Raw genomic sequence first — 22349 nt, 5'->3', positions numbered from 1 at the left:
TCCCATTTTAAATATTTTTATATGGGAATGAAATAATCTAAATGTGGTGGTTATCTGTAGTAATTTGCATAATTTTACTTAAAATTACGCGAAAACTACAAATTAAACAATGATTTTTTTTTTGGTGTGATTCGGTGCCTGAATTAAAACTAACCGGTTTTTCTGACAGTCATGTTAAGGGCCGATTGAGCACTGAGCAGGGCCGGAAATAATGAAAAATTCGTATAGGACATGAGTCCAGTGAGCCCCCTTTGACTGGATAAATTATAGGACATTGTCCAGGGTGGGAAATAGGATTTTTTTTAAACTGGACATTGGGCCAGCGACCCCTCTGGCTGGAATAAATAAACTGGTCCATGACCACTGACCAGGGCGCGTCGTCTGCTAAATTGAAGAAGTGGATAATTAAAATATATTAGCTAATGTCTGGACTCTGGAAACGCTTGAATTTTCTTAGTGGTCCTGTGGGCCACTGACCCCCCTCCGATTTAATTTTTAAACTGGTCCAGGCAATTTTTAAACTGGTCATTTGCCCTGTGCCACCGCCTTATTTCCCACGCTGACATTGTCCACTGGAGTGTGCAAAAATACTGTCGCATCTTCATAGTCAAACCATCAAAACTACGGAAAATTTATTGGTCAAAATGTCCAGTGACCGCCTTAGTTTTTAGAAAAGTTACGGGACATTTTAAAATTTTATTGGACATGGTCCAGTGTCCTGTACTTATTTCCGGGCTTCCGGCCCAGCGATTGAGTAAGAGTTGCGTAATTCGCGTTGTCTGCTACTTTAGACTATCCTTGGAGGAGTAAGTTCTTGTCCGCGTACTGTTCCCGATATTTTTCTATATTTCCGTATGAAATTCCAGGAAAAATTAAGTCTAATTTTAATTAAGTCGCTAGTTTGGAACAATTTAAATCATGATCTTATTCGTTTATGAAACAAGAACTAAGTATGAGTTAGTTAATTTTGTTTCAACGTGGTTTTCTCTCGAGAGGGCCGAGGCTTAGCGTTTTACAGCTGCTGGAAATTGGAAAAAACATGTGAAATTCAATAAATTTAATAATATGAATAACTCTTCAGACGCTTTCCCTTCTGGGAAATACACCAATTGCGAAGTTTCGAGGCGATTATATAGGTAAGATTTAAATTTAATTAAAAATACATACTGTAACCTTACCTGACTACCCCAGCCCATTGGTGTGATACTGATAGTTTAGCGGGGAATTTATTAATGATTTTTCCAGGGGAGCCGCTGACGCAGCTCGTCGCCTCGATGATCATCTTAGAAATGCCTTGCAACAGGACATTTTGGGGTCAGACGTGACATCATTAAGAATGAGGTAAGTTTAACCATGGATAATTAACCCTAGCAGGGTTCATACAAACATGGAAAACAGGGAAAACGTGGAAAAATGAGGGAAATAAATTCTTGACAAACATTTCAGGGAAATTTAGAATTTTTAGTAAAATTCAGGGAAATCAGGGAAATTTGCGTCAAACAGGGGCCGAGTAATTAAGCAAAATGTTCGTGAACATTCCCTCCATAGGATTAACATTACACTATACTTTGAAGGCTCATAACTCTGGTTATACTAGAGATACGGGGATGCCCTTTGAGTATGATATAACCCTATTTGTCCCCCATCAAACCATACTAAATATTTGGGGATCAAATAAACAGGGGGGAGAGTAATTAAGCAAAACGTTCATAAACATACCCACTCCCATAGAAATAGCATTACACTATACTTTGGAGGCTCATAACTCTGGTTATATTAGAGATACGGGGATGCCCTTTGATTATGTAATGGTCCTATTTACCCCCCCCCCCTCCTTTGTTAACATTGGCTCCATAGGATGCTCCATATATGGGAAAACTCAGGGAAGTATATGGGGAAAAACCTGGAAATCTCAGGGAAATTAGTTTTCCAAAAGTTGTATGAACCCTGCCCTAGGCCTACTTTAAGTTTCATGTTTTTATCAAAACAGATTGAAAGATTATTGCGAGAGATTACTTTTCTCCGATCCATTAGAATATGGAAAAAAAGCGGAAGAACTGATGTGGAGAAAAGTTTATTATGACTTTTTTCAATACTATAAACATCAAAAAAAGGTATAGATTAATTTTAGGACTCGGGATAGCGCAACTAGAACCTAAAATTTCATCATTGATGTAGAAACAAAGAATTCCTCCCAATGATAATTCCCTTCAGAACTGTTTATTAGCCGGGATTGGCAACTACCATCATTTAATTTTGAGATTGCAAGCGGAGTTTCAGTTAAACTTTGAAAACAAAATTGATGTTCCTTTTGTTTGGCAACAAAGAGGAATTAAGAAAGAACGGTGGAAGAAACATCGTAGGTCCTTAGAAATTGAAGATAGCTCCAAAGTTTGGGCTGAACAAATGTGCCATAGATTTCTAATTTGTTTAGGAGACTTGTGTAAGTAATTAATAACAGGGTTCATACAAACCTGGAAAACCGGGAAAACCTGAAAAAATCAGGGAAATAGATAGTTGATAAAAACCCCAGGGAAATAGATAGTTGACAAAAACCTCAGGGAAAATTCAGGGAAATTTCGAATTTTTAGTAAAATTGAGGGATATCAGGGAAATTTGCGTCAAACAGGGGCCGAGTAATTAAGCAAAATGTTTGTAAACATCCCCTCCATAGGATTAACATTACACCCGACTTTGGAGGCTCATAACTGTGGTTCTACTAGAGATACGGGGATGTCCTTTGAGTATGTAATAGTCCTATTTGCCCCCCATCCAACCATACTAAAAACGTAGGGCTACGACAAACAGGGGCCGAGTAATGAACCAAAATGTTCGTGAACATTCCCTCCATAGGATTAACATTACACTACTTTGGAGGCTAATAACTGTGGTTATATTAGAGATACGGGGATGTCCTTTGATTATGTAATAGTCCTATTTGCCCCCCATCCAACCATACTAAAAACGTAGGGCTACGACAAACAGGGGCCGAGTAATTAAGCAAAATGTTCATAAAAATACCCCCCTCCATAGGATTAACATTACACCCAACTTTGGAGGCTCATAACTCTGGTTCTACTAGAGATACGGGGATGTCCTTTGATTATGTAATAGTCATATTTGCCCCCCCCCCTCCTTCGTTAACTTTAGCTCCATAGGATACTCCATATATGGGAAAAACCTGAAAAATTCAGGGAAGTATATGGGGAAAAACATGGAAATCTCAGAAAAATTTGTTTTGTTTTCCAAAAGTTGTATGAACCCTGTAATAATTTTTTTTAATTAAAGTTAAACCCAGGCTTAATTAATGCCCTCTTTTAATTTAGCACGTTACTTAAGTGATGCTGGTGATGTGGATAGTAGCATTTTAGCTAAAAGATACTATTATCAGGCATTTTTTCTCTCTCCTACATCTGGAATGCCTTTGAATCAACTGGGAACGCTTTCAGGAACCAAGAACTACGGATGCGAAGCTCTTTACTATTACATGAGATGGTAATTAATTTACTTATTATAGTTAATTTCTATATTTCTAATTGTTTTTAAAGATCTTAATGAATTGTATTTAATTTAATTTAACTTAAAGCTTATTGAGTCAACAACCCTTTGATGGTGTTGAGGGAAATCTTTCCTTATTATTTGAAAGAAACAATGAAACTTTCAAAGAAGTTGATTCTGATTCTTCAAATGATGTTTCCAATGAAGTTGATCTTTCAAAGAGATTCGCTTCCCGCTTCTTGAAACTTTGCGAACATTTCTATTATCAAAAGGATGAAAAGTATACTTTTACTTGATTAAACAGGGTTCATACAAACTGGGAAAACCTGGAAAAATCAGGGAAATAAATAGTTGACAAAAACTTCAGGGAAATTTAGAGTTTTTAGTAAAATTCAGGGAAATTTCGAATTTTTAGTAAAATAGGGGCCGAGTAATTAAGCAAAATGTTCGTGAACATTCTCTCCATAGGATTAACATTACACCCAGCTTTGGAGGTTCATAACTCTGGTTATATTAGAGATACGGGGATGTCCTTTGAGTATGTTATAGTCCAATTTGCCCCCCATCCAACCATACTAAAAACGTAGGGCTACGACAAACAGGGGCCGAGTAATTAAGCAAAATGTTCGTAAACATACCCCCCTCCATAGGATTAACATTACACTATACTTTGGAGGCTGATAACTCTGGTTCTAATAAAGATACAGGGATGTCCTTTGATTATGTAATAGTCCTATTTCCCCCCCCCCTCCGTTAACATTTGCTCCAAAAACGTGGAAAATTCAGGGAAGTATATGGGGAAAAACCTGGAAATCTCAGGGAAATTTGTTTTCCAAAAGTTGTATCAACCCTGTTAAATTAACTTGTGTTTTTGTTAAATTAAATTAAATTATTTAATTAATTAAAAGTTTGCAAGGATTATGTCAAGATGTCCTGAAAGGCTTTGATTTATGTCTTCAAAATTTGCTCAACAATACAAAAAACACGGAAGAAAACGAGGCTGAGAATGAAAGTTCATCTTCCGTTAAGAAAGGCATCCTTAATGAAGAGATTTTCTTCAAAATTGTTATTGTTTCCTTAGTTTGTTTTGCTAGATTGCAACAACAAGGTTAGAACTTCATTAAAATTAAATTAAATTAAATTTCATTTTATTAATTAATTAGTTTTAATTTTAAATATATATTTTCAGGAAGTGCGGTAGTTTCGGCAGCCGCTGCTTTCACCCTTAGTCTATTATCACACGTAGTTCGATATTGTTTGAAATCCCTGAATAAGAAACTATTTAAAAATAACAACTTGGAAACTTCGTTAAATAATCCAATTTCAAATATTGAGGATGAAATTGGAAATAGCGGAACATCTGGAACAGTTACACCAAGAACAGCTGTTCAAACACCTATTAACGACACTACCGAAAGGTTGAAAGACATTTCTAATAATCAATATGTAAGTTTAAGATGATATTTAACCTTCCTCTTTAATTAAATTAAATTAACTATAATCAGAAGGGGATAATAGAGGAAGGATGACACTCTGTATCCTCTTAGTGCTTTAGTTATGTAACGTCATTCTTCCCAGGCTCAGTGTTCACCTTTTAGTTTGCTTTCCCGCTCATCAAACTAAGTTCAAATGGGCATCGCACCGTGCTAGGGTGAATTCTATAGTTGTTTGGCACTAAATCCCCAGCAATCATCCCACAAACCTTGATTGTCTTGATGTGGGACAAAATGCAATGCGCAAGCGCATGCGTCTTGCCAAATATTTAAACGCTAATAGAGTAATGATGAGGGAACTATTTATCGTGTATGTGATTTGGTTTAGTAACCTTGCTCTAAGTTTTAATCTGATGTTGGGAAGAGTGACGTTACACTCACCCCGCTTTGTGGTACACTTCTCTCGAAGAGAAGTATTATATATACTTCTGCTATAATTAATCAAATTCTCACCTTGCTCTAAATGTAAAATTGATGTTGGGAAGAGTGACGTTACACTCACCCCGCTTTGCGGTGGTGCACTTCTCTCGAAGAGAAGTATTATATATACTTCTGCTATAATTAATCAAATTCTCACCTTGCTCTAAGTGTTAATCTGATGTTGGGAAGAGTGACGTTACACTCACCCCGCTTTGTGGTGGTACACTTCTCTCGAAGAGAAGTATTATATACTTCTGCTATAATTAATCAAATTCTCATGCGCTTTTTAGAATCTTTCAAACCCTGATAAAGGGGAACAAGTAGTTCCCGAAAAGAATTTAAAACAAGGGGGTCCTCCTCCTAAGAAGAAACTGAAAAAGAAATCAAATCGTAGAACAATTGTTCAACATCTCAGGAAAGTCAGAAGAAGAAGAAATTGTTCGAGCACGAGTCAGGAAGATTCGGAGGATGTTAGTGAAGGAGAGATGGAGAGACACGATAGCCAATCAACTGATGATAAAGACGAGGATAGAGATGAAGATGATGAAATACTTGAAGGGACTTCCGATGATGAAATGGCTAATGATATTAACTCTGACATCAGTGAAACTGGAAGCGTTTATTCATCAAGTGAAGAGATTGAAACTGAAGATGATGAGGATGATGAGGAGGAGGAGATGGAAGATCAAGATGAATCTGGAGAGAAAGAAGATGAAGATTTGGGAGTTGTAAAGGAATCATCAAATTCATCCCCAGTTTGTAACGGAGATGAAATTAAAGAAGAAGAACCGCCACCAGAAACTCCTAAGAATTGTGATAAAAATCATTCCCAAGATGATGATGATGATAATATTCAAAAAACGGAAGGTGATGATGATGATGATGAAAAGATGATAATTGAAGATTCCCCCGATGATATTTTTGATCACCTTAATTCCGAAACACTTCTGGCTGCTATTAAGGTTCTTTCTGATTGGTTGAAAACTAACCCTGAAATAATATCAGCTTGTGCGGAAGTAAGTACCTTATTTTATTTTCAGTTTTATTTAATTAGGATTAATTTAATTTAATTTAAAATTAATGAATGTTTTAGAGCTCAAAACCACTTTGGAGTCGTTTTGTTGATTTGTTAAATTTGCTTATTAAAACTGAATCAAAACTATCACTAGTCAAAGGTAATTAAATTAATAGGATTTAATTTTAATATTTGAGTTATTACAGACTTGATTTAATGTTAATTAATATTTTTCAGAGTCTGAAAATTGTTGCATCAAAGCATTGATAAGAGAATCAAGTAATCAAAAAGCCGCGATTTCTTGGACTCAAAACCATTATCTTCCGGAAGATTTGGAGCTTCAGCAATTGGCTCCACTCGTCAAAGCTCATAATCAAATTCAAGAAAATAACTGTGAAAAGATTCAACTGTCAAACTATGAACAGGTATTTGCCAGGAACAAAGGCTTAGCAAATTAGGCTTAACAGAGAACCAAGACCTAGCAAATTAGGCTTAACAGAGAACCAAGGCTTAGCAAATTAGGTTTAACAGAGAACCAAGACCTAGCAAATTAGGCTTAACAGAGAACCAAGGCTTAGCAAATTAGGTTTAACAGAGAACCAAGGCTTAGTAAATTAGGCTTAACAGAGAACCAAGGCTTATCAAATTAGGCTTAACAGAGAACCAAGGCTTATCAAATTAGGCTTAACAGAGAACCAAGGCTTATCAAATTAGGCTTAACAGAGAACCATGGCTTATCAAATTAGGCTTAACAGAGAACCAATGCTTAGCAAATTAGGCTTAACAGAGAACCAAGGCTTAGCAAATTAGGCTTAACAGAGAACCAAGGCTTAGCAAATTAGGCTTAACAGAGAACCAAGGCTTATCAAATTAGGCTTAACAGAGAACCAAGGCTTATCAAATTAGGCTTAACAGAGAACCAAGGATTAGCAAATTAGGCTTAACAGAGAACCAAGGCTTATCAAATTAGGCTTAACAGAGAACCAAGGATTAGCAAATTAGGCTTAACAGAGAACCAAGGCTTAGCAAATTAGGCTTAACAGAGAACCAAGGCTTAGTAAATTAGTCTTAACAGAGAACCAAGGCTTAGCAAATTAGGCTTAACAGAGAACCAAGGCTTAGCAAATTAGGCTTAACAGAGAACCAAGGCTTATCAAATTAGGCTTAACAGAGAACCAAGGATTAGCAAATTAGGCTTAACAGAGAACCAAGGCTTAGCAAATTAGGCTTAACAGAGAACCAAGGCTTAGTAAATTAGTCTTAACAGAGAACCAAGGCTTAGCAAATTAGGCTTAACAGAGAACCAAGGCTTAGCAAATTAGGCTTAACAGAGAACCAAGGCTTATCAAATTAGGCTTAACAGAGAACCAAGGATTAGCAAATTAGGCTTAACAGAGAACCAAGGCTTAGCAAATTAGGCTTAACAGAGAACCAAGGCTTAGTAAATTAGTCTTAACAGAGAACCAAGGCTTATCAAATTAGGCTTAACAGAGAACCATGGCTTATCAAATTAGGCTTAACAGAGAACCAAGGCTTATCAAATTAGGCTTAACAGAGAACCAATGCTTAGCAAATTAGGCTTAACAGAGAACCAAGGCTTAGCAAATTAGGCTTAACAGAGAACCAAGGCTTAGCAAATTAGGCTTAACAGAGAACCAAGGCTTATCAAATTAGGCTTAACAGAGAACCAAGGCTTATCAAATTAGGCTTAACAGAGAACCAAGGATTAGCAAATTAGGCTTAACAGAGAACCAAGGCTTATCAAATTAGGCTTAACAGAGAACCAAGGATTAGCAAATTAGGCTTAACAGAGAACCAAGGCTTAGCAAATTAGGCTTAACAGAGAACCAAGGCTTAGTAAATTAGTCTTAACAGAGAACCAAGGCTTAGCAAATTAGGCTTAACAGAGAACCAAGGCTTAGCAAATTAGGCTTAACAGAGAACCAAGGCTTATCAAATTAGGCTTAACAGAGAACCAAGGATTAGCAAATTAGGCTTAACAGAGAACCAAGGCTTAGCAAATTAGGCTTAACAGAGAACCAAGGCTTAGTAAATTAGTCTTAACAGAGAACCAAGGCTTAGCAAATTAGGCTTAACAGAGAACCAAGGCTTAGCAAATTAGGCTTAACAGAGAACCAAGGCTTATCAAATTAGGCTTAACAGAGAACCAAGGCTTAAAATTTAATTATTTATTGAAATTAATGTTGTTGTTTGTTTATTTCGTTTTTCAGGTGATTCTACGGGTACAATGCTTAATTCATTTTGGATTTGTTCTGGCGGAATGCGTCAATACGGGTGTCATCTTCGATTTTGAACTTGGAGTCTTTGAATTCTCTTCCCAGGCCAAACCATCCACCAATCCTAACACTCCAACACCATTCAATGGTGTCAACAAAAATCTAAGACATAAAAATGGAGCCAAAATCCACGGAAATGCTAATTATTCGCCGGGAAGTCCCGTAAGTTCATAAAATTTCGTTTAATTTCCGTTTTGTTTACTTAAGTTTAAAAAAATTATAATTGAGCCAAGGCTTAGCAATTTGAATAGTCGTGGGATTAGTTCGTTTTAAATTTGATAGATGGCGTTAGTGCATCAATTTATTGGTTACTTTTGTTTATGAACGCGCCAAATTTGAAAAATTCAAAAACGCGTGTGTATGATAGGGCCATCTGGTTACATTTTAGAGAAATTAATTTTTAGTTGATCAGAATTTAGAGGAAAAATATCGAATTAAATCGTTTTAAAAAAAATTATATTTTGCGGGATAAAAACCAGTGAGATAAAAATAAACGTGACATAAATCAATTTTATTAAATATAAATTAGTTTTATTTTTGGAAAAAAACTTCTTTTTAAAAAATAAATAAAAAAAATATTAAAGGTACTAATTACTAGATTAATATCGTCTTCCTCGTAAATTGTCAGTTTATGGTTAATATACATATATAAAAAAATTATCTTTTTTCTTTCAAAATTGAAATATTATTTCTCATAATTCGCCTCTCTTGGTTTGTTGGGGGACCCCGCGGTTATTCTCAGGACGTGATCCTCGTCAATTCGCGCCTTTTTTCTCACGAAAACATAATATTACATTACACGCGTGTGGTATTTATTATACACGGATTCCCCCTAAAGATACTGAACTCGAAAAAGGCAGCGTACATAGAAAAAAAAACACATTTGATCATTAGTACCAGACTCGGGGCTAAAGTAAAATTTAACGAAAAAGAATATAAAAAAAGTTTAAGTAATTTATTATTTTTACCTTTCCCAATTTCGTAACATTATAAAATTTGGCCCCCAGCGCGGGGGGGGGGGAAGGGCGCGGAAAGGACCTTAATGAGACCCGGGGAGGGGGGGGGTGACTTCTCTAACTCCCAACCCCCTCCAACCCCCCCCCCCCGGAGGACCGGGTCTTGTCACGTGACCACATTGAAACGTTATCGGAATTTTAAGTTATGGAAACAAAAGTTATTTAAGATACTGAAGGAAGAAGTGGCTGGGATTTTTATTTTAAATTTATCAAATTTTTAACTACTAAAAAGAAATTTATAAGCCGGTGCCGGTTGGGGAATTCAATGGTGCTTGCCTCCTTGTAACAAACTCCGAGTGATAAATGTGAGGGGTTGAACCCATACTGAGGGAGGGGGGATTATATTAAACCCTCCACCACCCCGATTCGAGGCGGGTATCAAAAAGTCACGGTACGGTTGAAAATTACGATATAATGTATAATAAAAGTTAAGAAACCTGTATGAAACACAGTGAGAACTTCAGGACCAGGTTTGCTTTGGTTTAGGATTTTTTTTTTTCAGGGGGAGATTAGTGATGGATGGTGTATAGGATTATTTTTCCTTGGTTGCCGCGGCTTCTAGGGGTCAAGGGTCGGGAGGAGGGTGTATATATAAAGAAAGATAGAGATAGGGGGAAAACTTCAATTTTATCTTTATTCCGTGGAAGCAAGCAATCGGTAGAAATATATAACACAGGGTTACCTAGTAAAAGAAGCCGCGCGAAATTACCGGTTACCTTTGCCGCTGATCTACCTACTCCTTGAGCGGCTTGGATTATATTTGTTTATTCTTTGAACCTCTGAAGACTAATTTAGTTTTGGGGATTTTAGTCCGGCTAAGTCGCTCAAGGGATTATTATATATTTTTTTGTTTATAACTTACCAGCACCTCAAATGGTATAATTTCGTTTCTCCGTCGGACTGATTTTTCTTTATCCAAACAACCACTATGTTTACAGCCCCTGTTATTTATTTATATGAATTATTGTTTTTTAGTTAGTTAGGGAGTTATATTCTCATTATCTATCTTAATTTTAATTAACTCTTGATCACATTTATTTTAAAAATTAGAGGGAGGGATGTTATTATTGGCCAAACTGAAACCGGATTAAATCGCGCTCCAATTTTAGATTTATTTTTGTTTTTTAATGAAACCCCTTTTTTTTTCATCCGCCTTCTTTTGTGTGAAGCTTCGCTAATTCTGTTCCCACCATTAAATGATTAAAGGGAATATGAAATCCTTCTTTCTTATAACGCGGTTGCGCTTTTGGAGGAGGAGGAGGGGGAGGGGGCGGAGCTTAGTCGGGAGTCGTATTTATTTTCCCATTTTATATTTATAGTAATTAATAAAAGCTTGGTAGATTTTTAGATTCGTTATCACTTTAACATTTAGTTTCATTGAATGAGATCGTGGAATTTAAGTTGAAACTCCTCCCACTTTGGTAATATATGTTTCGACCAAGAAAAAGATTAGGTTTTTTAATATAATCCGCCCATATTTCTTTTTTTCTTTTTCTACCATTTGTTAATTCTATACCCGCTTATTTATTTTAATGTATATATTGCTAAATTCCCCCTCCAGTATTTAGTGGTAGCGCTAGAAGTTTTAATAATATACTTAATAAAATCTAATTATAATTGCCAACCCCCCTTTAGCTCCCTCCCCCTTTTCAGGAATTTTTCGTTCATTAAAATTAACCATAATTAAAGTACCCTCGTCCACCTTTTTGGTGTATAACCCAAAGCCAAAATTAGTCCTTTTTTAATATTATTATATTTTTTATTTATTTTTTTTTTAAATATAATATACTGTTTATTAAACCTTCCTCCCCCCTCTCTTCTCTCTTTTGCCCCGAAAGAATTTGTTAATGCTTAGTTTCTTCTCGATGTATAATACGCTTTTATATTTATTATAATTAACTTTAATTAAGGGAGTGAAAACGTTAAATTATTTATTATATATTAGACCCCCGGGCCAGTTTAGTTTAATCGTTTTATTTAATTTTTAAACGAGTTATATACCGAGAAATAATTGGTGATTAGTTTTTAAATGTAAAAGGATGAATTTAACCAACTATTTCTCTATTTATTTGTAGTTTAATTTTTAAAAAAATGTGTTTAAATGACGTATTGTTAATTTAATTTAATTTAGTTTAATTATAATACGACTTTTCTTAGAAAATCTTGAAATAATTTCTTAGTTGTTGACCTTTGACCTCGTAAGAGGGAACCCTTAAAATACCAACCAAAACTCGGAGTCCACTTGAAAACTCCGAGGAGATTTTCTTTCTCTCTCACTTACGCTTATATAAGTGGGTAGAATACATTTTTTTTTTTTTAGTTTTAAACCCTTAGCCTACTTGAGAATTTTGCACCGTGAAATACCAGTATAAATATGTTATGTTTTTTCTTCTAAATTCTCTAATTTTTAAGGGGTAGATTAAAGGCCGACTTCCACCGAAAAGGGTTCTTACGAACTGAAGACCGTGCATCGATTCTTAACAATAGAGCGACCGTGCCAATTTTCGAGTCCCCACTGGGGCAAAATTTGGAGGGGTTCTTACGAACTGAAAACCTTGCTATGCGGGTTTTTACGAACTGAAGATAAACAATAGAAAGTCTCTTAAATATTTTATTCCCGATTTTTACGACCCTCTGAAGGAAAATATCTATTGTTTATCTTCAGTTCGTAGGAACCCCCGTATCAAGGTTTTCAGTTCGTAAGAACCCCTCAAAATTTTGTCCAGCGGGGATTCGAAAATCGGCACGGTCGCTCCATTGTTACTCTCGATGCACGGTTTTCAGTTCGTAAGAACCCTTTTCGGTGGAAGTCGGCCTTTAAGTACTTGAAAAATATTACGTACGCTTTAAGATATTCCCCTAATGGTTAAAGATACGAAGACCTTTTTCTAAAGCGTTTTAGCGTAGGATTAAATATCTGATTTTTTTCTTATTATTATTTATATATTTATTTAATCTTGGATTTAGTATTTAGTATTTTCAGTTTGATTAGAAGTATATAATTGGGCGTAGATTTCCATAGATTAGAAGTTAATAATTAGGCTAACGATAATTATATTTTAGAAGTTAACTAGCTGTTACCCGCGGCGTCGCTCGCGTAAAATAAGAACTTCCATCATAATGATATAAAGAATGGCTAGATTTTACTGATGACTAATATTTTTGTAGCACCCTAGGAGCGAAGGCACTCGGCGTTGCCCGTCAGCCCGTCGGGACATTTTTTTATTACTTTTCACGCGGACATTTTTCCATAAAGAAGGGTTTTTAAGTTTTTGGCCGCCATTTAAAAAGATGGCAACAAATCAAACCCGAAAGACCATTCAGCCCGTCTATAGAGCTATTTCAGAGGGGGTAATGGCTACGTCACCAATGCTATTTGCCCATAGAGAAAACCCTCACAAAATGTCCGCCCTACACTCAAAGGCAGGCCCAATTTTCGTAGCAGACGACATTTTTCCCCCACTGAAATAGCTCTATAGGTTAAAGAAAACTAGTGTATTAAATATTTGTGAAATCGGTTGAAACGCGCGGACTTTTTTTGCATAGAGAAGATTTTTTAACATTTCTGGGCGCCATTTTTTAAGATGGGGGCGGATTGGAAAAATCTTTCTTAGTACGCGCCTACTACTTATGAGTAACGTTCCTGCAAATTTTCAGCCTTCTAGGGCAAGCGGTTTGGGCTGGGCGTTGATTATCAGTCAGTCAAGTCAATCAGTCAGTCAGGACCTTGATTTATATAGATATAGATTATTAGTCTACGGATAATTATATTTTACAATTTAATAATTAGGCTACGGATACTAATATTTTAGAAGTTAATAATTAGGCTACGGATACTAATATTTTAGAAGTTAATAATTAGGCTACGGATACTAATATTTTAGAAGTTAATAATTAGGCTACCCTATAAATTAGAAGTAAATAAACGCGTACCCCAGAAGAAGTAAATCTTCACACTTAAAAAAAAATAAAGTTAAACAATTTTTTTTTTTTCGGTTTAGTGAATCAAACAGAAATTAATTAAATTATCCGGTTCTTATATTAAAAAAATAATAATGGGAGAGCCTGTAGTAGAGTGGAACGAACGCTCGAGTGAACACGATTAAAGAGCATCTCGCTAAAAATCAGTGGGGCATTTTATTATTTATTAATTTGTACACTGCTTGTTGAGGTGATCATCGTCACATTTTAATCACCGTTTTTATTTTGTTCACGCTAGATTTGCGGCGACATTGAAAACGACAGGAAACAACTCATGCGGAACATGGCGCATTTATGGCTCAAGGTAAATAGATTTTAATAAGCTATGATGGCGCGTTTGGGGGTGACCCTTCTATTCCTTAACATTGTCCTAGAGAGTCTCGTGACGTCAGAGCCTACTTTATAGGACCTACAGTGACATCACGCCTGACTATACACCAGCGTGACGTCACTGTAGCATGTCTTCCGACGTAGCTCTATTTACTTCTCGAGAACTATTTCAAAACTTGGTCTATATTAACTTTGAATATGACGACAGCCCCTAGTTACAATTTTTTTTCCTTATAAATAATAATTTGATGGAGGTATTATTTCGTAAGAATAATTAAACCTATACCTTAATTAACGTTAAATTAATACAAGCTATAATTATAATTAATTATACGTAGCTACTATCCATCCCCGTCTTCCCCATCTTCATTTGCATATTTTTGAGAGATTACGTGTTAGCGAAAAACGGAATTAATATAATAATTCTTAAATATTTTCACTGTAACAACGTTCCTCCCATAGCCTTAGGAGAAATCATACCTTTATAGATGCCCCCCCCCTCCCCGTCTTCCATCCAATCCCACTCTTTCACCCATTTTGAAATTCATCAGAGAGAATAATTATGGGAACGTTTTTTATTTTTTTTAGGGGTAGACCACTATCACCCCTTACTTATTTTGCACCCATCTAGACTTATTAATGATGTCTTAAACTTTACGGGGGGGGGATTAATTTACTTGGGGGGGGGGGCGAAGGGGGTTTCGTTATGTTTTAAACATGAGAGTGAATTAAAGTTTTTAAAATCAGCCCGGGCCTCTATTTTAGCCTCGAGCTTGGAATTAAGAAATATATTAGGCAGTTTTAAGGTAGGGTGAAATTTTTTTAGAACCCATTTTGTTTTTTAACAAAGCGCCGATTTTTTTTAATGCTTTAATAAGGGGGTTGTTTAATTAACGGGCCAATTATTCTTTAGTCATATTAATAAATAATATCGCCGAATTTTTCTTTTTTTTTATCCCCTATTTCTTTAATGTTCGTTTTTATTACGATTTTTTTTTCTTTTCTTTTCTGGACGGTGCTAGGCTTTTAATTATGTTGCATTGAAAATATATTAGTTGGAAGTTATGTATTGGTATTTACTGTTTTATTATAAAGTTGTTTCCTCCTGTCTTGGTTGTTTGGAAATTGGAGAAATAGGGCTATAATCAGGGTTCATACATACCTGGAAAAATCAGGGAAATAAATAATTGACAAAGACCTCAGGGAAATTTAGAATTTTTAGTAAAATTCAGGGAAATCAGGGAAATTTGCGTCAAACAGGGGCCGAGTAATTAAGCAAAATGTTCAAAAACATACCCCCCTCCATAGGATTAACATTACACTAAACTTTGGAGGCTCATAACTCTGGTTCTACTAGAGATACGGGGATGTCCTTTGAGTATGTTATAGTCCTATTTGCCCCCCGTCAAACCATACTAAAAACTTGGGGATCGAATAAACAGGGGCCGAGTAATTAAGCAAAGTGTTCAACAAAACACACCCTCCATAGCAATAGCCTTAGACCCAACTTTGGAGGCTCATAACTCTGGTTCTACTAGAGATACGGGGATGTCCTTTGAGTATGTTATAGTCCTATTTCCCCCCCCCCCCCCCGCCTTCGTTAAGATTTGCTCCATAGGATACTCCATATACGGGAAAAACCTGGAAAACTCAGGGAAGTATATGGGGAAAAAACCTGGAAAACTCAGGGAAGTATATGGGGAAAAAACCTGGAAACCTCAGGGAAATTTGTTTTCCAAAAGTTGTATGAACCCTGTATAGCATACTCAAAGGATTTCCCAGTAGAACCAGAGTTATAACATTCTAAAATTTCGGGGCCAATAGTTTTACTTATTTCGCGTTAATTTGATTCGGTATTTCATTTTTAATTGGTAAGATATAGGGGTAATTTCGCGTTGGATTATCTCACGAGATTTTTTAATTGTAATTTTAATTTATTTCTTTTTTTTTATCACGTATTTAGTCGGAAGTGAAAGATTTGGAAAAGGAAACGAGGCGTGGCGCGTCTTCCTCGAATTTGTCGCCATATTTGGTTCCGGATACAACAGCCTTATGTCAACACTTATCCGCCTTAAGACAATTAGAGAGTGCCAAGAGATTCATCCTCATTTTACCATCAGTTGGTGAGTACATATCATATTCCCAAATTCTATTCTATCTTTAAATGATCACCGCCGGAATATAAATTTAAAATGACCTTGATATACTATACCTTAAGCTCTCTTTGGGCTGTTAAGCCTTATAGTACAGTCTGATTTAAAGGTAAAGTTTCATCATGTTAATGATTGATTGAGACTTTATCTTTAATTTTAATAGGGAGCTAACAACTGGCTAGGGGGAAGAGATAGTCTGACGTCACACAGGCCCCCTCTGGTTGGAATTTTTGCGCGTAGAATACTGTTTCCAACCGTTAGGGGGGGATGAAACTCCAGTAAGAGATAGAAGGGTGTGACGTTTCAGGGTCAGAACTGTTAGCTCCCTATTATAAAATATTTTGTAATAAAAATAAATAAATTAATGCTGTAGCTACCTACTAAGAATTCAATTTAAGCCAGTTGTAATAAAAAAGGGGACAAAAAATTCGTATCGCATATCGTAGGTGCCAGTGGCGAAACGTGATGCTTTTAAAAACCAAGGAGGATAAAATAACAGAGAGGGGAGGGGAGTAGATAAAAAAAACATTTTTTTGAACCTCAATACCTCCCACATTGCAAGAGGGTTTAAGATTGTTGAGAAAGAACCTTTTAAACTTCTTAAAAACGTTTGCCTTTTAAGAAGGAGATAAGGAAAAAAAAAAGAAAAATACTTGGATACATCGTGAAACAAGAGATAACTCAATAACATTAATTACGAAATTAACTTTTACACCCCTAAGATAGGGGAATAAACTTAAAAAGGGGGGGGGACTCCTACGTGGGATCATTCAAGATCCTATTGCGTAGGATTCCAAGATGATACCAAATTATATACCTTTTTTTTTTCAACTCGTAAATATCTGGTTTTAAAAGATATTAGGCCTAGTGTAATTCAATCGTTGGGAAAACCGGCAGTCAAAATTTACTCTTTATAATTTTTTTTGTTTTAGTTAAAGGTTATTTTCAGGGGCCCTAATTGAGATAGGGTCAAGTATTTAGTATCGTTCGATAGAGGACAGTTAGGGCTATCACCTACTCCGGGGATTTCCCTATAACTCTAGTTGAATTAGAGTTATTACGTGTCAAAGTTGAGATTGACGTCACCCCCCAGTTTTAATTATTAATAGCGTGGTTGTATTATTTACAAGTGCTGGAAACGCGATAACCTAAATATTATGTTACTGGCTGGCGATAATATTATCTGATTTTTTTGGTTTTTCAACAAATAAACACCTTAAATGCTAATTAATCTGTCAAAAAACCCACATAGGGACGTTCCCTACAGTTTTATCTTTACATAAATTATCGACAAAAAAGGGTGTATTTTATTTTTTTTTTATTACACGCGAGTTTTGTCTATACTTTTAAAAATGAGTTTGAACATTTAGAGTTTAGCTGAGTTTAATAACCCTCGATACGGTGGTTGCCGCCCATAGTTTAGTGGCGGATCCATTTTGGCGGGAAATTAGGGGTACACGATTGGAGAACGTGCCAGTCTCTTTAATATTATGACAAGAGTCAGAACTAATTAGGATAATTAGTGGCCAAGGACTCTATCGATTATCGTTCATTTTCTTTTCGCTTCCCCCCTCCCTCTTTTTTTTTTCTTAAATTTTTTGTAAAAGCGATATACCAAGTTACTTCGCTTCCACAGCTATTTGACCCCAATTGCTACGCGCCAAAACATTTATTTTATTAACGCGATTAGTCTAGTAGTACTCGCCGCTACACCAGCCAGTCAAATGTCTTAAGGGCTATTCGTGTCTTTAAAGGTCCGCTGAAATACAATAATAACTCGACTTCCTTTTTTTTTCCCATCTCGTATACCAATAATTAATCGGTTGCCCTTGGCTTATTTGAAGTCACGAGATTATTTGAATATTGGCGCGTGCATGCGTACCTCTAATTAGTTTAAAAAGTTCATTAGGGGTGACATTCGGTTCGGTTGCGATGGGTTTAATCAGAAGTGAGATGAGACTAGAAGTGAAGGGCTCTAGCATTGGTAATAGATCCTGGCACTAGTGAACAAATTTGAGGATTTTATGCCGCTTCCCACGCGCTAAAACTAGAGAGAGAAAAAATTGGTCGAGTTCCAAAAAAATTTCTTACCCCCTTCCCCTCAACCTAAAGCCGCGGAACACGGACGCGGGTGCTGGAATCTAGTTCGGCCGTCTACCACCGCGACCGTCTCACGTTTTGGAGGGAAAATTCAGAAACCGCCACCAGAGGGCCAACCGTTCGTTTGTTATCAAGAATATTCACTTTCGCCGAGTGAAGAATTTCGTTAGCTCAGTACTTCCAGTCTCATCTCACTTCTGGTTTTATTAAAATGGGAGGTTCGTGAAACCGGGAGCTATTACTCTACGGAAGGTCTAGTTTACCCGTTTATCTTTATCTTTTCTTTATCTGGAATGAAAGCAAAGTTATCCCCGCGGTTAAAGACAAATAAAACACCAAAATCAATGGATAAATCGCTGCTTGTCAGACAACCTTTAAATAATAAAAAAAACTAATAAAAATAATCCTAAACAAGCCTGTTATATTATTATATATATCTTGTTTGTAAAACTTTGCCTGCCAACTTATTAGCGCCTTTATTTCGTGCACGTATGTCTTTTTTTTTACCTTTTTACCTTTAAAGCAACGCCTTACGCCAATAATAATTTGTATTCTATCCAGGCTGGTTGGCAGGTAGGGCCAACGTATACATTTTTGGGAACCCCTTAAGGCGGGCGAGAAGGGGGGGGGTGCGCGATTAGATCGTGAGCTTTGGAAAAACCGTGCCTACCAATTTTTACCTTTTCTCGTTTAATTTCTAAAGTATTCTCCTTCTTTAGTTATTATTACGGGATAACATAATGGTATCAATTTTTATCCATTAAGGGCCGCGGTGCGTCGTGACACGATTATTTAATACCGATTCGTGTTTTTATCATGTTATATTTTAACAATGGCAATCAAGGTGAAAAGAAAATGTTTTAACTCTTTCTTTCTCACGCCATTATCCCCGTATTTTGTATAATCTTTAATTTTTTCTTTTGAAACTGAGGGAAATAGGGTCTTGTACTTAATGCGGATTTAAGTGTATAATCATATTCTTTATTTTTTTTTGGTAGTGATTTCCAATCTTGATCTGTTGAAAAAAGATAGTCAAGGAGCTCGGGAAGCCATTAGGTGGATTGAAAATGAACTCAAAAGGGGGAGCAGGTGAAGATCATTTATTTTATAATTATTTAGACTTAATTTAAGTTAATTCTACTTATTTATAGTTAAATTGTACTTAATTAGAATTAATTCTACGTATTTATAGTTAATTTGTACTTAATTATAGTTTATTCTACGTAATTATAGTTTATTCTTCGTATTTATACTTAATTTGTACTTAATTATAGTTTATTCTACTTATTTATAGTTAATTTTCTTACATTTTTTATTTCAGAGTTAATCTATATTTTATTAGGCTTAATTTCTATTAATAATTAATTAATTAACTCCGCAGTTAACTTTGAAACGTAACGTAATTAATTATAAATTTTATTTATTTTCTCAAATTTTAGATTTCTGCGAGCTCAAAAACAACACGAAAGACTGAGTTTAGTTCCAATGAAATATCCCAAGAAAAAGGACAAAGATTCCTGGTATGTTTTTCTCTCTTTTCTTTTCGTTTTTTTCATTCCTGATGGCAAACGATACTCCTGAGTTTATCCAATTTTAATATCTCTTCCACGGAAACTAAATGCCTTTTTCATTGCCCTTCTTATATCCAAAGAATAAAATAAAAAAATGCGCCAGTGCAATTCCAATTTTATGAGAAAATAATAGGATCACTTTGTTTTCTTTTTTGAAGGGATTTCTTTCAAATTTTGGAATGTTGCAACTACTTGAGCCAACAAAGCGCTAATGGAGGTCGCGACCCCGCTATTCCCTTAGTTACGCTGGTAACTGGTAATGCCGCAACACGTATCTTGCCAGTCAACGCCTCTGCCATTGCTAAATCCTCCGGTAAGAGTTGTTACAACCGTTTTCTTGAATTATTAGACTTTACACATAGGTAGGCTTACTGAACGAGGGATATATTGCCAATTTAGACCTAATGAAGGTCAAGTTTTTCAAATTTAGGCTTAGGGAAGGTCAACTTTAAACTTTAGGCTTAGGGAAGGTCAACTTTAAACTTTAGGCTTAGGGAAGGTCGACTTGAAATTTTAGGCTTAGGGAAGGTCAACTGTAAATTTAGGCTTAGGGAAGGTCAACTGTAAATTTAGGCTTAGGGAAGGTCGACTGTAAATTTAGGCTTAGGGAAGGTCGACAGTAAATTTAGGCTTAGGGAAGGTCGACTGTAAATTTAGGCTTAGGGAAGGTCGACTTTAAACTTTAGGCTTAGGGAAGGTCGACTTTAAACTTTAGGCTTAGGGAAGGTCGACTGTAAATTTAGGCTTAGGGAAGGTCGACTGTAAATTTAGGCTTAGGGAAGGTCGACTGTAAATTTAGGCTTAGGGAAGGTCAACTTTAAACTTTAGGCTTAGCTGTTAGATGTTCAATATTCATAGCCTTAAGGAAATTTGAATTTAGGCTTAAATATTTTCGCTTTAATCGCGTAATATTTTAGGGGTTAGTATGGAATCCGTGGATAATTTTGTATCCAAATGGCGAAGTTCCTCGAAAAGCCAAGGATGAAATTAGTAATAATGATTCCCGTCTTAATTGATGGTCGGATACTAATTATTTCTGAATAAAATTGAACAACGCCTGTCTTTGGAAACAAAATGGTAACGAAAAGCGCGATTGAAAAAAAAATAAGTCAAATGTGTTGTCCTAAAACAATAATAAATGTAGGGACACTGAGAAATTCCTATATAAACAAAATCAACGTTTAATAAAAAGGCGAGAAATTCTCAAATTTGGTAAAAATAACGCGCTTTCAAATCGAGCTAATCATTTTTACCTTAAAACATTTAAGTTTTTTTTAATTATCTAATTAATTTAGACTACTAAAAAGCCCCCAAAATTCTATGCCTTAATTTAGAATATCATTTAAAATCAACAATCTATAATTTTAATTAAAATCTTAATTTTTTTCCCATTTATTTGAATCCAATTATTTATTCTGTATGTTAATTAAAATTAGGCTAGATATAGGCCAAAACTTAGTTAAGCCTTTGCCTATAGAAAAATTGTCAGAAATAACCCTCGATACCCGTTTCACGCGAAATAAAAAGTAAACAAACGAGTAAATGAAAACACAACAAAAATAATTGGAAACAATGTAACGTTCAAAAATAATTGGAAACAATGTAACGTTCAAAAATAATTGGAAACAATGTAACGTTCCATCAAATAAAAATAAACAGATTATGACATTAATTAGTGTTAAGTTTATTTATTTATGGGTTGTTTAAACAAAATAGGCCTTGGTGACCATTCCGCGTACTTTCCATTCTTTCAGTCACGTGACATTGGCCCATCACTGCTCCAGGAAATAGTAACGCCCCCTTCATAACGCGTTGTACATCCCTTTAATTTTAGATAAGTTTCTTTTCAGAAGGAACATTTTTGTTACGTTTTCTTAATCTGGTTTTCGTGTTTAAAAGGACTTTCCAAAGGAAACCCATTACGGTTTTAGAATTCGTTTACTAAAAATGATCAAAACTACTTCCTTTCCTATGATATTTAACATGGCGTATTCATTCGCCGCAGTTTTACCCCATTTTACGAAGTCAACTTGAATTTCAGTATAGAACCCTTTTCTCTTCATCCGCAACTGCTTAAAAGTTTAAAGAGGGTTTTGGAAACGTTAATGCAAAAGGGGTAAGGGAGGGAGTTTCGGGCGGGGGATCATCAAGAGGGGGCTTGATTCCCCATTAATGCCTTGCCGTATTCCTTCTCTCCACCGCCCACACACCCACACTCTTGAAAATATCCCCTCGATTTTCCGTCCGTGAAAGATTATTTCATTAGGATATACCCTTTCCTTTTTTTGGAGAGTTCATGTTGAGGGAAAAGTACTAGCCTACCGAAACTTCCTTAAAGAGCTTTTTAACATTTTTCGCCTGTTTTACTTAAAGGGATGTACAATCCGTTATGTATGGGCGGAGCCTATATCAAACTTATCTTCCATCAAATATAGCTCTACTGAGCATGCGTGAAGTTCGTAGCATTATCAGTGC

General features: G+C 35.7%; 1 protein-coding gene and 1 long non-coding RNA gene across 2 annotated transcripts in view; one reads left to right on the top strand and one right to left on the bottom strand.

Annotated features, from left to right (window-relative positions):
• The window catches only part of LOC149692764 (uncharacterized), a 116775-nt gene that overhangs the window by 62948 nt on the left and 31478 nt on the right, over positions 1–22349 (bottom strand). The window lies entirely within an intron of this gene.
• On the top strand, positions 778–21546 carry Smg5 (Smg5 nonsense mediated mRNA decay factor). The gene is made up of 18 exons (XM_089868636.1): positions 778–1136; positions 1246–1341; positions 1991–2114; positions 2179–2443; positions 3327–3495; positions 3587–3778; positions 4407–4606; positions 4688–4944; positions 5702–6427; positions 6505–6586; positions 6664–6851; positions 8658–8885; positions 13959–14024; positions 16014–16173; positions 19302–19392; positions 19743–19823; positions 20033–20187; positions 20792–21546. The coding sequence occupies exons 1-18, from the start codon at positions 1066–1068 to the stop codon at positions 20857–20859; spliced, it is 3219 nt and encodes a 1072-aa protein (XP_089724762.1). The 5' UTR covers positions 778–1065; the 3' UTR covers positions 20860–21546.

Source organism: Phalangium opilio, unplaced genomic scaffold, assembly GCF_054372755.1.
Source record: "Phalangium opilio isolate 3A_F unplaced genomic scaffold, DU_Popi_V2 ptg000024l_1, whole genome shotgun sequence".
Lineage (NCBI taxonomy): Eukaryota > Metazoa > Arthropoda > Arachnida > Opiliones > Phalangiidae > Phalangium > Phalangium opilio.
This window is presented reverse-complemented; position numbering and strand designations above follow the sequence as displayed.